Source organism: Lipotes vexillifer, unplaced genomic scaffold, assembly GCF_000442215.2.
Source record: "Lipotes vexillifer unplaced genomic scaffold, Lipotes_vexillifer_v1.1 scaffold1572, whole genome shotgun sequence".
Lineage (NCBI taxonomy): Eukaryota > Metazoa > Chordata > Mammalia > Artiodactyla > Lipotidae > Lipotes > Lipotes vexillifer.
This window is the reverse complement of record NW_006796604.1, coordinates 4,404-18,868: the sequence shown is the minus strand read 5'-3', so window position 1 is coordinate 18,868 and position 14,465 is coordinate 4,404. Positions and strand designations below refer to the sequence as shown.

The 14,465-nt window shown below is 39.4% G+C and overlaps 1 protein-coding gene across 1 annotated transcript in view; it reads left to right on the top strand.

The window, feature by feature from the left end:
• The window catches only part of MTFR2 (mitochondrial fission regulator 2), a 15,589-nt gene extending 1,774 nt beyond the window's left edge, over positions 1-13,815 (top strand). The window contains exons 3-7 of the mRNA XM_007468741.1: positions 3,615-3,719; positions 4,180-4,292; positions 5,816-6,051; positions 7,807-8,161; positions 13,525-13,815. Coding sequence (XP_007468803.1) covers positions 3,615-3,719; positions 4,180-4,292; positions 5,816-6,051; positions 7,807-8,161; positions 13,525-13,711 — 996 coding nt within the window. The 3' untranslated portion in view covers positions 13,712-13,815. The remainder of the gene's footprint in view (positions 1-3,614; positions 3,720-4,179; positions 4,293-5,815; positions 6,052-7,806; positions 8,162-13,524) is intronic.
• The last annotated feature ends 650 nt before the right edge of the window (positions 13,816-14,465 follow it).

Below are 14,465 nucleotides of genomic sequence, written 5' to 3'. Positions count from 1 at the left end.
AAAAAAAAAATATATATATATATATATATATATATATATATATAAAATGAGATATAAGAAACGTATACAGATAACTGTAATACAGGACTGAATATAAGAGAGACAAAAATAATAGGGGGGCTTACAGAAAATGGGCAAATTGTTGCTGTTTGGTGTTGTGAATTAGAATAGACAAGGATAATTAAAATGTTTTAAACAAAAGTTGAAAAATGATGGAGCCATTAATATAAATGGACAGTTCCATACGAGAAACTACTTTGAGTAGGGAGATAAGTCATATGTGCTCTTGGAATATATAAATACAAAGGTTCTGCAGGGTTTATGGTTCTGGAATGTAGGAAAGAAAAGAGATTCAGATTTGGAGTGATGACATTCTTTTGATATTTGACTTTGATGACGTGTAATGGAGGATGTCACTGGATGTTATTGAAGCATTTTGAATTTCAGAATCGGAGAGATTAAAGACAAAAAGACTGAGTGATTGTTGAAGATTTGCTTATCAGTAGATTATTGATGCCTTTAGGGACTTCTGTAGGTGGAGAGTGGCAGCTGAACTGTAGTAGTTTGAAGAATGATTGAGGAAGGGAAGTGGCATCAGCAACCTTCTTTTGAAAAGTTTGTGAAAAGAAATTGAGAGAGGCCATCAATCTGAAGGAAAACTGCTTAACCCAAAAGAGCATGTGTTCTTGTTAATGGATAGTGGGAAATTAAGTTGGATAGATAGAATAGGGCCAAGTGGCAGAGGACCTTTGAGGGTGATTGGAGAATGAATACGCAATTCATGGAGTATGTTATGGCAACTGAGCTGGCAGAATTGTGAGGCTGGCTGATGGAATCCGTATTTAGTGGTTAGAGCCAGGTGCTTGGATATGATCAGATAAATTCAGAACCCTTGCCATTTAAAAGCAGAGGAATGGCATGACTTTGTGCAGAAGATTCTATGACTTTCAAATCATTCTCTCTAGCCCCAGTTTTTCTCAACTAGTCCTATGGCTTCGATTTTTACCTGTCATGTATTCTGTATGCTGATGATTCCCAAATCCATCTTTCTAATGCAGGTTGTCTCCTAAGTTCTAGAACTGTGTATCCATCTGCTTACTGGATGTTTCCATGAGGATGCTAATAGGATGCTACCTCTATATCTGTGGCTTATAATAAACTTCGTTTTCCTTATGGGATCTCAGGAAAAATGAAAAGTCCAATTTTTAATGCTTTTTAAAGAGAGAAAATGCCTCCTTTGTGTTGAAATCACTTCCAAAATAACAAACGTTATGTCATATTTTGGGGGAGGTTCCTGTGGGAATAGTTTACACCAATAGGGGAAACTCCAAGCTAAAGAAAAAAGTTATTATTTGAGTTATAAAAGCACATTTCATTTCTGTTATCTTCTCAAGAACTGACTACTAGAAAATGTATTCCACTGTAAGTAAAGCATTCTTTTTTAAAATTGAAATATAGCTGATTTACACTATTGTGTAGTTGTAGCTGTACAGCAAAGTGATCAGTTATATAATATTTCAGATTATTGTCCATTATAGTTTATTACAAGATATTGATATCGTTCCCTGTGCTATGCAGTTGATTCTTGTTACTTTTCTATCTTACACACAGTAGTTTGTATCTGTTAGTCCCATACTCCTAATATAACCCCCCTTCCCTTTCCCCTTTGGCAGCCATAAGTTTGTTTTCTACGTCTGTGAGTCTGTTTCTCTGTTTTGTTTATAGATTCATTTGTAGTATTCTTTAGAGTCCCCATATAAGTGATAATATTTGTCTTTCTATGTCTGATTTATTTCACTTAGTATGATATTCTCTAGGTCCATCCATGTTGCTGCAAATGGCAATATTTTATTCTTTTTTATGGCTGAGTAATATTCCATTGTGTGTATGTATGTATGTATGTATGTATGTATATCTATATCTATATCTGCCACATCTTCTTCAACCAGTCATCTGTTGATGGGCACTTGGGTTGTTTCCATGTCTTGGCTATTGTAAATAGTGCTGCTGTGGACACTGGGGTGCATGTATCTTTTTGAATTAGAGTTTTCCCCAGGAGTGGGATATTGCTGGATCATATGATAGTTCTACTTTTATTTTTTTTAAGGAACCTCCATACTGTTCTCCATAGTGGCTGCACCAATTTACATTCCCACCATCAGTGTAGGAGGGTTCCCTTTTCCCCACACCCTCTCCAGTATTTATTATTTGTAGACTTTTTTTTTTTTTTGCGGTACGCGGGCCTCTCACCGTTGTGGCCTCTCCCATTGCGGAGCACAGGCTCTGGACGCGCAGGCTCAGTGGCCATGGCTCACGGGACCCGCCGCTCCGCGGCATGTGGGATCCTCCCCGACTGGGGCATGAACCCGTGTCCCCTGCATCGGCAGGCGGACGCTCAACCCCTGCGCCACCAGGGAAGCCCTATTTGTAGACTTTTTGTTGATAGTCATTCTGACCCACATGAGGTGATAGCTCGTTGTTCTGATTTGCATTTCCCTAATAGTTAGGGCTGTTGAGCATCTTTTCTTGTACCTGTTGGCCATCTGTATGTCTTTGCAGAAATGTCTATGTAGGTCTTCTGCCTATTTTTTGATTGGGTTGTTTGTTATTTTGATATTGAGTTGTATGAGCTGTTTGTATATTTTGGAGATTATCCATTTGTCAGTTGCATAGTTTGCAAATACTTTCTTCTATTCTGTAGGTTTTTTCATTTTACTGATGGTTTCCTTTGCTGTGCAAAAGCGTTTAAGTTTAATTAGGTCCCATTTGTTTATATTTGCTTTTCTTTCTTTTGCCTTAGGATACTGATTTAAGGAAATATTGCTACAATTTATGTCTGAGAATGTTTTGCCTATGTTCTCTTCTAGTTTTATGGTGTCATGTCTTACATTTAGGTCTTCAAACCATTTTGAGTTTATTTTTGCGTATGGTGTGAGGGAGTGTTCTAACTTCATTGATTTTCATGTAACTGTGCAGCTTTCCCAACACCGCTTGCTTTTCTCTATCATATATTCTTGCCTCCCGTGTCGTAGATTAATTGACTGCACATGCGTGGGTTTGTTTCTGGGCTCTCTGTTGTGTTCCATTGATCTATATGTCTCTTTTTGTGCCAGTATGACAGTAAGTAAAGCATCCTTAAACTGTTTAGGGCCTGCTTCATTTATTCCCCTTTTTATTCCTCCTTTAAAGGAAATTACATGAATACACTCTGTATTACTTCACTGCTTGAAAAATTGAAATTGTCCATTTTTCATTGGGCCCAAAGATGAGATTTTTAGCTGGGAGGAGGGGAGACAATTTTTCTGAATAAAGTTCCCCAAGATATTTGGCCATTATCGGAAATAAAACAGAATGAATTTGTGGTGCTTTCTCAAAAGATCTTTCTTCCTGGAATCTGTATATGTTAACTCCCATCCCCCTGCTTCCCACTTTTTTAAAGACAGATACGAATAAAGTTTAATTCTTTGAAGAAAATACTTTAGAAGTATGCCATTCTATATTTTCTTTTTAAAAATAAATGTTATTGCATATTTTACATTTTTTCCATAAATACTATCAATATAAATATGCTCAATAGAGTACTACTTTTTAAACAATGCTTTTTGTTTAAATAGGTTTTGCAGATTTGGGAAAATAAAGACTACGGATCAGCTCGGAGTATTGTTCGTATTATTGGGAAAATTCTTCCTTTAGAACCTTGTCCCAGGCCTAATTTTGAGGTAAGTCAGTCAACATGCATTGTTTAAGCACCATGTGTAAAATTATCCCAGGTACTCCTAGGGACATAGGGTAGAACAAAAGAAGAAATGTTTCCTGCAAGCCAGAAACCTTTAGTTTATTCTGGAAACAAGTCATTTCACGTGTGTCTTTGTCTTTATTTTTTTTTAAGTAATTATATCCAAAGATTGGCAGATGTGAAGCAACCCCCGAGTAGCTTATTTTATTCTTTTAGTTTGTGTTTTATGTTGGATGACATTCACCAGGGGAGAGAATATTGCCACACGTGTAGACTTTAGAATAATTATTTTCCTGTTTTTTTTCTCACTAATAGGTGTATGTTTTTCTATTGCATATCCTTTTTCCTTTTCACTCTTGTGGATTTTTAACTTACACAAATAGTTTCCACGGGCATGTGTCTTTCCCCGACTCCCTGACTTTCTTTTTCCTTTTTTCCTTTAGCTGATCCCACTCTTGAACTCTGTGGACCCAGCTAACTGTGGATCTGTAGTTCCATCTTTTGCTGACATTTTGTATGTGACGAATGATGAAGAAGCCAGTTATCTCAGATTTCGGTAATTTTTCTACTTATCTTGGAAAGTGGGGTGTGGGCTATAATCTGAATTCTTCCACATGGTGAAGTATGTTCAGACTGATCGAGCCTTTTTATTTGTCTGCCTCTGTACTGCGCTGTGTCCTGCTAATGTCTTCCTAATAGGGATGACTGGTATTTTCTAATTTTTAGCCAGTTTTTTCTCTTTTTTTTTAACGTATTTTATATTTTTATTTATTATTTTTGGCTGTATTGGGTCTTCGTTGCTGTGCGCGGGCTTTCTCTAGTTGCGATGAGCTGGGGCTACTCTTCGTTGTGGTGTGAGGGCTTCTCATTGCAGTGGCTTCTCTTGTTGCGGAGCACAGGCTCTAGAGTGTGTGGGCTTCAGTAGATGCGGCATGTGGGCTCAGTAGTTGTGGCTCATGGGCTCTAGAGCGCAGACTTGGTAGTTGTGGCGCACGGGCTTAGTTGCTCCGCGGCATGTGGGATCTCCCCGGACCAGTGCTCAAACCCACGTCCCCTGCACTGGCAGGCACATTCTTAACCACTGCACCGCCAGGGAAGCCCCTAGCTAGTCTTTCTTAATGCACATTTAATCCTCACCCCAGGCCTAGGAAGGAATGATATTAAAAGGATATAAAAATCACCATGTTCATTTTTGGAGAAAGCTCTTTCCTATACTAAATACTATATTTATTTATTTTATATATTTAGCCAAAACTTATATAGTGTTTACTGTTTACCAGGCAATGATGTTAAATATATTTCAACATTTGGGTGTTTTACTGCTTGGTAATACTAACTTAGCTGATAGTGTATTCAGATACAGGCTGAAGTACAAAAGGATCAGTTATTCAAAAAAACTGGCTAAATTTATTCTATATCAAATTGGTTTATAAATTTTCAAAAAATTAGAATACGGTAAACTTACCCCAACATAACAAGGAATCCTATAGGACCTTATATTCCGAATATGTAGAATTTCTAAATAAATTAACTTTATTTCTAAATAAATCAATTTGTACTATATTTGAAGTTAATAGATAGGATTATTATTTTTGGTTTACAGTCTGAAAGCAAGATGTGTTCCTTCATTCACTGACCGCTTATTGGTCACCTATTAAAGTTAGCATTTGTTCTGGGTACTGAGAATATAAAGTTACATAAGATGTTGTTTGTCCTCAGTGAGTCTAGAGACCATTATAGGGTAAAGAGAGCTATTCTGATTTCGTTTTGGTATCTTTATTCTTTTTTTTTGTTTTTTGCGGTACGCGGGCCTCTCACTGTTGTGGCCTCTCCCGCTGCGGAGCACAGGCTCTGGACGCGCAGGCCCAGCGGCCATGGCTCACGGGCCCAGCCGCTCCACGGCATGTGGGATCCTGTCGGACCGGGGCGTGAACCCGTGTCCCCTGCCTCGGCAGGCGGACTCTCAACCACTGCGCCACCAGGGAAGCCCTGGTACCTTTATTCTTTAACTGAAAGAATTTATTTCTAGAAAATTTTTCTTCCTCCTTCTCTCTTTCCATTTTTTCCTTCCACCTACAGAAATAGTATATGGAAAAATGAAGAAGAGGAGGAAATTGCTTCTTTCCATCCTTTGCAACTAGTTGAAGATCCATTGACACCTGCTCTAAGGCATAACAAACCAACAAAAAGTGATTGGCCTGAAAGTGAAGCTGCAATTAAAAAAATAGCTGCCCTTGAAGATGAGCTAGCTTTTCTTCGCTCTCAGATTGCTGCAATTGTGGGAAGGCAAGAACTGAGAAACAGTACAAATTCTGGTGAGTAACGTTGGATTTTGATTTCAGTTGGATGATACTCATTTAGTATTTCAATCAGTGTGGTTCTGAGTAAGAAAAGAATGTTTGCTGCTAATGTATCTTATGAATGACATTAAATATGAAACGATGTTGGGTGTATATATGTATTACCTCTGATGTTTATTGAGAATAAATTAAGATGCATTTGTAGTGACAGGGATGGCTTTGGTTTAAAGAAGAGCTAGCTATGCTGCCGAAGATTGTAGTTTTGTATTTAAAAGCCTGTTTTCTAAGTATAGTTGTCCCTTGGCATCCACAGGGTGTTGGTTCTAGGACCCCTGTGGACACCAAAATCTTAGGATGCTTATGTCCCTTATATAAAATGGCATATTTACATATAACCTATACACATCCTCCATCCTCCCATATACTTTAAATCATCTCTAGATTACTTATAATACCTAATAAAATGCAAATAATTATAAATACAATGGAAATGCTATGTAAATGGTTGTCAGTGCATGGAGGATCAAGTTTTGCTTTTTGGAACTTTTCTGGAATTTTTTTTTTTTTCCATATTTTTGATCTGCGGTTGGTTCAATCTGCAGGTGTAGAGCCTGAGGATACGGAGGGCTGACTGTAAGCTTTTCTAACTCCGTAGAAAAGCGTTGGACATTTAAGCGGAGGGATGCATTAATTTGAGACAAGAGTATAGATTTGAGGCTTCATATATATATATATATATATATATATATATATGTATATATGTATATTTGTAGTTTGAAGTTATTGCTGCTATACTTCCACCAAATCTAGGTGAATACTGTTTTCCAGATGATTATTTTTAAAATTTTTAGAGATGAGACTTGCTTTAAGTAATATACATACACACACAATATCTGTATGTATATAGAAACATCCATATAAACGTATATAATTTGTGTATAACATAGTATTTATATAGTGTTGTATATTTATAATTTATATTAAATATTATATATACTACTGTGTAATAAATGAGGTATGATATATACACTTTTTTTTTTTTTAAAGATTTTATTCTTTTCTTTTTTTTTTTTTTTTTTTTGCCATCCGCTGGCCTCTCACTGTTGTGGCCTCTTCCGTTGCGGAGCACAGGCTCCGGACGCGCAGGCTCAGCGGCCATGGCTCACGGGCCCAGCCGCTCCACGGCATGTGGGATCTTCCCGGACCGGGGCACGAACCCGTGTCCCCTGCATCGGCTGGCGGACTCTCAACCACTGCGCCACCAGGGAAGCCCAATATATACACTTTTTTTAAAGCAATTGTGTTACACATGTTTTTAGGAGCAAATCTGTTGTGAAAAAGTTAAGTATTTGGTACCCGTCTTAGGCTCCTGCCTAGAAAATATATGCTTGGGTGTTTCTACAATGTCATCATTAGAGTGAATGTATCAGTTTGCATGTTTCTAGCCACAAGTTGTTGATCGTGTTTTAGCTTTTGTAAATAGAGGATGAAATTCAGATTGTATGTGAAAAAAGCACTTTTAATTTTCTCTTTAAAATGCATTCTCCCCCTTCCCCTACACAGAGAATGCTAATTGGATTAAAAATGAACTTACTGTTTGCTTGACTCTTTCAGAAATTACTAAGCAGATGGGATTGCTTCACCTTCCTGGCCACAGTGTCATTATTTTAGTAGCATTACAGAATTGTTCCCGTTTTGATTCTAATTAGTGTTCCGTGTTATACTGGAGAAGATTTTGCATGGTTTTTCAACAGACCACATTTTCTTTAGGCTCCTTGGACTTGAAGAACGACAGGCCTGGTGGTTTGGGACACATGCCATCATCAGGGACCACTCAGCTGAGTGTCGAACCAGATTCGTTTTCAAGTTCAGTGTTCCCCTCTCCTCCTCCCCCGCCGCCTCCTCAGGTTTCTCCTCTACAGCCTCCGTGTTCTCCTCTCGTGCACACAGCCTCTAATAATATTTGTGCATCAGATAATTCAGCAACTGAAGTGACAGAACAGCACCCAGATACTAGGAAAACCAATTTTAGTCATCATTCAAAAAACCAGAAAAATAAAGATGTTCCAAACATGTTGGATGTTCTGAAGGATGTGAATAAGGTTAAGCTACGTGCTATTGAAAGGTACGTTGTCATAATTTGAGAAATGAGCCCAAATTTTATCAATGGTGTTTAAAGAAATTATTATATTTATCAAAGTAAACATATATAAGTCTTCTCTTTGATTCCTCTTTACCCCAAATATCCCTTGAGAGAGAATCATTTTCAGTTTCTTGTGACTCTTTGTTCTAGTGTCCTATCTCCATATTTTTGAAACAACATACTACTTTTGCTATTTCTTGATATTTTAGTTATATTTACTTGCAATTATTAAAAATCTGGAATACGTTATCTTAGACATTCTACCCCCTAACACACATGCACACACACTTCTTATTACGTCTTCCCGATATGGTTAAGTCACAGTCTTTCCTTAAATCCGTGTTCAGAATTTATATCCTTACTATAACAGTAAACATTCACAGGTAAGCCATTTCATATACTATGACTACATTTTGTTTGTCGACTAATTTTATTTTTTATCGCGGTTAATAATTGCCTCCTTGAATCCCCCCCACCCCGGAAATCCCCTCACGGAGCCCTCTGTCCTGTTCTAATCTCACCTGTTGCTCTAAACTTCCTGCATTGTCATCCTAAGGATTTCCTTCGTCATCATGGGCATTCTCTTTGTCCTGTGTTGCATCACCCATTTCCTGGGTGTCATATCTTCCTGCAGCTTCCTGAGGAGTGCATGAAAGTTAGATTTAAGACCTTGTATATCTGAATTTCTTTTTCTTTTATTCTCACACTTAATTGCTAGTTTGGCTGGTTATATAATCGACAGAAAATCATTTTTCCTTAGAATTTTGAAGACATTTTTCCATCGGTTTCTAGCTCTCAGTGTTCCTGTTGAGAGGTTAATGTCATTTTGATTCCTGATGCCATGTATGAAACCTGTTTCTTCATTCTTTTTGTTTGTTTGTTTGTTTTTGTTTTTTGTTTTGCGGTATGCAGTCCTCTCACTGTTGTGGCCTCTCCCATTGCGGAGCACAGGCTCCGGACGCGCAGGCTCAGCGGCCATGGCTCACGGGCCCAGCCGTCCCGCAGCATGTGGGATATTCCCGGACTGGGGCACGAACCTGTGTCCCCTTCATCAGCAGGTGGACTCTCAACCACTGCGCCACCAGGGAAGCCCCTGTTTCTTCATTCTTGAAGCATTTAAGATCTTCTCTTTGGTCCTGGTGTTCTTAAATTTCACGGTGATGTGCCCTGGAGAGTTCTTTTTAAGTTTCTTATGCTGAGCATTTACTTCTTTTTAAGTTCCTTATGCTGAGTTCACTTATTGATTGAACTCAATCAGTTTAGAGTTTTATGTCCTTTATTTTTGGAAATTTCTTATAACATTTCTCTGATAATTTTCTCCTATTCTTTCCTTCTGTTCTCTTTTCTTGGAAAGCCTATTAGAAGTTTGAATGCCAGAATTATTTGTCTTATCTTCAGATCTTTCCTTTACTGTTTTCTTCTCTTTGCTTTTTTTTTTATTGTACTTTTTGAGAAAATTCTAACTCTTCTATTGTTTTTCCTGTCATCACTTGTTTTTTGGGGGTGTGGGGTGGGGTGTGAGGGACTGTGCAGCTTGTGGGATTCTAGTTCCCTGACCAGGGATTGAACCAAGCCCTCAGCAGTGAAAGTGTGGAGTTCTAACCACTGGACTGCTAGGGAATTTCCCCGTCATCATATTTTTAATTTGCGAGACCCATTTCTTTTTCTTTGATTGCTCCTTTTTAATGTCTTCTTGCTTTTGTGTGTCTTATGCTACTGAAAATATTAACTACAGTTTTATTCTAAGTTTTCTTTTGCTCTTGAATTATATTCATTTTTCCTGAGTTCCTTTTCCTCTTATTGATTTTGGTCTCCATTTATAGATTTGGAGCCTTATTTAAGTATCTGGTGATTTGCAGCTATGCATTTATATTTAAAAGTGAGGCACGGAAAAGCTGATTGAAGTTTCTTTGTGTGAGGTGGGGTTGCCAGCTGGTGGGCTTCACGATTCAGTCACTGAGGAGAGGACCTTGCCATTTTGTTAGCCAGATCCCATATTTCAGTAGCTGTATGTCTTTTCTTTGGGACTAGAGAGTTTTTCCAGAAAGTTCTTCATTCTCCTTCTTGGTCAGGAGAGTTGGGGATTACACAGGTGGTGCAAGCTAGGTAGTTTGAGAGTTGAGTGGGGAAAGGGCAAGGGAGGAGCTTATCATTCCATATGTGGACTTTTCCTCAATCCGTCTGTTTTCAGGAAGGCAGCTTACCTCCCATTCTCTTCACTGTCATCAGCTTTCCAGCTTTCAACATTTTGTTGCAATTCTTATCTACTCTCTCCTCTCATAATCTCTTTGTCTTTGTGGGTGTACATCTTTTTCATTTCTTTGCTGTCATTTTAGTAGGCTTTCACAGAGATCTGCCATGTTCACCAGGAAATTCCTCAGTGAAGTTTTGCTGAGAAAATAAATGTATTTTCTGTGTAATAGTGTGAGGACAGATAAGTCATTTCATTATTAATGAGGTTATGATTGAGCCTTGTAGGAGGCAGCTAGTACAGAGAAAAATCTTATGGTTGTAGGTACCCGTTTAGTCCCAACTAGATCTCTTACTGGTATCATCGGGCACAGTCGGTGTAAAATGGTGACTCTGTGGCTGTTACCATCACTGGAGAAATGACTGAAATGCCAGTAGACTCCACCCTCCACCCCTCTATTCTCTCATTTTTCTAACAACTGATCTTGTTTCTTACATTACTGCTAAATCCAACGAGACTTCCCACATCTTTACATTTACAAATTTACTACCCATCTTCTCTGCCTTCCATCTTGTTATTGCAAATGAAGCATCCTTGATCATGTCCATGCTCTCCCCTCGGTCGCTGGTTCCCCTTCTCTCTAAGCATTTCACTTAAAACTCTCTCTTCTGTCTTCTGCGTCATCAAATTTTCCATCTTTATTCTTCTCTTCACACTTGAGCATTTCCCATCTTCAAAACATGTATGCCCTCAGCTATTATAGTTTCCTGTTCCCTTTCTGGTATAAATTCTTGATGTTGTTTATAGTTTGTTTCCATTTCTCACTGCCTTCTAGTCACTGTAATATGGTGTCTGTTCCCATCACTCCATTGAAAACTGTTCTTTCAAGGTCTCCAGTGACTCCGTGTTGCTAAATCCAGCGGTCAGTTCTCATTGCTCTTCTTACTTGACCTCTCAGCAGCGTTTGATACAGTCCTCAGTTCCCTCCTCCTTGGAGCACGTTCTTCACTTGGCCCTGAGGAAATCATGCTTGGTTTTCCTCTTACCTCATTGTCCACCTCTTATTTCTTTGCTGATTCTTTCTTCTGGGCCAGGCCTCTGAATGTTGGCATGTTCAAGGCTCAGCCCTCAGCCCCCTTCTTCTCTCCACCCACATTGTCTCCTTGGGTGATCTCATCTAGTCCCAGGCTTTAGATACCAGCTAAATGCTAATGATGCCCACATGCATTTTTCTAGCCCTGACCTCTCCTCTGAGCCCCATGCCTACTTCACATCTTCATTTGCCTGTCTCACAGGTACCTCACGCTTCACGTGTCCAAAACAGAACTCTTCCTTCCCACCTGTTCCGTCCTCTGCCTTGAAAAGTTCTTCTTCCCCCAAGTCTTTTGCTTCTCAGCAGATGGCAACAATATCACCCTCAGTCCAGACATCTGGAAATCATCCTGTTTTTTCATTTCCTTTCTATCCCACATCCTTTCCATCAGCATACAGCTCAAATTTATGTACCCTCAGTGGTCCTCACTGCCACCTTTCAATCTAAGCCACTATCTTTTTTTTTTTTTTTTTTTTTGATGTGGACCTTTTTTTTTCCAAGTCTTTATTGAATTTGTTACATTATTGCTTCTGTTTTATATTTTGGTGTATTGGCCAGGAGGCATGTGGGATTTTAGCTCCCTGACCAGGGATTGAACCCACACCCCCTGCGTTGGAAGGCGAAGTCTTAACCACTGGACCACCAGGGAAGTCCTGCCACTATCTTTGTTTTTGCGGTACGTGAGCCTCTCACTGTTGTGGCCTCTCCCGCTGTGGAGCACAGGCTCTGGATGCGCAGGCTCAGCGGCCATGGCTCACGGGCCCAGCCGCTCCGCGGCATGTGGGATCCTCCCGGACCGGGGCACGAACCCGTGTCCCCTGCATTGGCAGGCGGGCTCTCAACCACCGCCACCAGGGAAGCCCCTTGCCACTATCTTACATAGCTTGGACTTTTGCAGTCGCCTCCAACCTGGTCTCTCTTTTCATTCTTGCCTCCTTATCTGTTCTTCATATAGTAACCAGAGTGACCTTTAAAAATTGAAGTCAGATCATGCCATTCCCCTGCTTAAAACCCTTTGGTGGTTTTTCCATTATGCTTAGAATGAAATCTTGACCCCTTGCTGTAGCTTGGAAGTCTCTCTAGGATTCAGCCCTTATCTCTCTGACCTCACGTCCTACTTCCCATCTTACTTAACTGCACTCCAGCTGTACCTGTTTTTCTTTTTTCTTTTCTCACAGGTGCCAACCTCCTTGCTGATGCCTCCACTGGATGTTTACACTAAAATTGACTGCTTGTCATTTCCTTAAAGAGAATGTCACCTCCTTTAAGAGGCTTTTCCTCATCATCTCATTGAAAGTGCTTTCATCCTAGCCACTATCACATTTCCCTCTTTTATTTTATCCACAGCACTGGATAATTGCTGTCCAAAATGTTCTTGCTTACTTGTTTTGGTGTTGCACTGTCCTGCCACCAGAGTGTTCTATGGAAGTAGGATACTGTTCTACCCCTGAAGCATAACATAGAGCCTGGTAAAATAGGGGGCATTAAGATTGAATGAATGAATGAACAGTTAGCCTGATGTTTTTCTTTTCTTGAACTCCATAGTCCTTTTTTTTTTTTTTTTTTTTTTATGCGGGCCTCTCACTGTTGTGGCCTCTCCCATTTGCGGAGCACAGGCTCCGGACGCGCAGGCTCAGCGGCCATGGCTCACGGGCCCAGCCGCTCCGCGGCACGTGGGATCCCCCCAAAACGGGGCACGAACCCGCGTCTCCTGCATCGGCAGGCGGACCCTCAAGCACTGCGCCACCAGGGAAGCCCCATAGTCCTTTTAAAAGTTCTTAAATATTTCTTTAAATTTTTCTACCCACTGGAAAATTAGAAAATAAAAAATAAAGATGATATTTGATAAATCCCAGGTTATAACGGATTGTGGTAGAGCCTCACATGGGTTCTCAGCTTTCTGATTACTAATCCATTGTGCCCTCCAGATTTGTTTTTTTTACAAGGCAAAACATTCCAGTCTCTTGAAGATTGTAATATATTACGCTTATATTTCCGCTGTGTTTGTCAATAGGGAACTTAAATTACACAAAGTTTTAATTTATTCCATTTTTTTTAAAGGTCCCCTGGGGGCAGACCCGTTCATAAAAGGAAAAGACAAGACTCACCTTGGGATCCAGTGTCTTTAATATCCCATGCACTTAAGCAGAAATTTGCATTCCAAGAAGAAGATTCCTTTGAGAAAGAAAATAATTCCTGGGAATGTTCTCCATTTTCTAGTCCAGAAACTTCAAGGGTGAGATTATAAGGTTAAATCTTCAGTTTTTCTAGTGTGTATTGTTCATGATGTATCTTTGCCTTCAAGTTCCTTGAAGTAATTAATTATGCAGAATGGGCTTAAAATTGTTGATGCTGTGTGCTGCTAATGTTTCTGTTGTTTGTGTTGACTTTCACGTTCATTTTTAGCTTTTAGCATACTATGAAGTTTTTTTGAGGTGAAACGCTTGGTTTGAAAAATACTTGTGCATAAGTTTATAATGGTTTATCCTGGGCACGTGCTAACTTGACATTGCTGCCTGCAGTATGAACTGGGTGTCTGAAACTTTGAGAGGACCAGAGAAAAATGGTGTGATAGATTCAACCTAACCATATTTAAATGTGAATATTCCCAATATTTTTTCTGGTCAAATATGAAGATTGGGTTATTTAGATAAATAGGACATTAACTGTGCCTTTAACAAAGCAGATGAGGTCAAAATTACTTCAATGACCATGCTCATTGGATACTTACAAAAACTCATATTTCAACCCTTGACTCTTAAGAATGCTTCTTTCTTGAAGTGTTTTTTCTTTGGTGTAGATACAATCCAAATTTGGGGGGTGGTTTTCCATCTCATAAACTAGTTGAGGTAGTAAATAAGAATAAGCCTTAGGAATGAGAGGAGCGTGAAAGATGGACAGTATATAAAGTCCAGTGGTGGCTTTAGAGTGGCGGACATCAGTCAGACAGCAAAGGAGATGGCAACTCAAAGAGCACAACAGAGCAGGGGAAAATCGTCCTA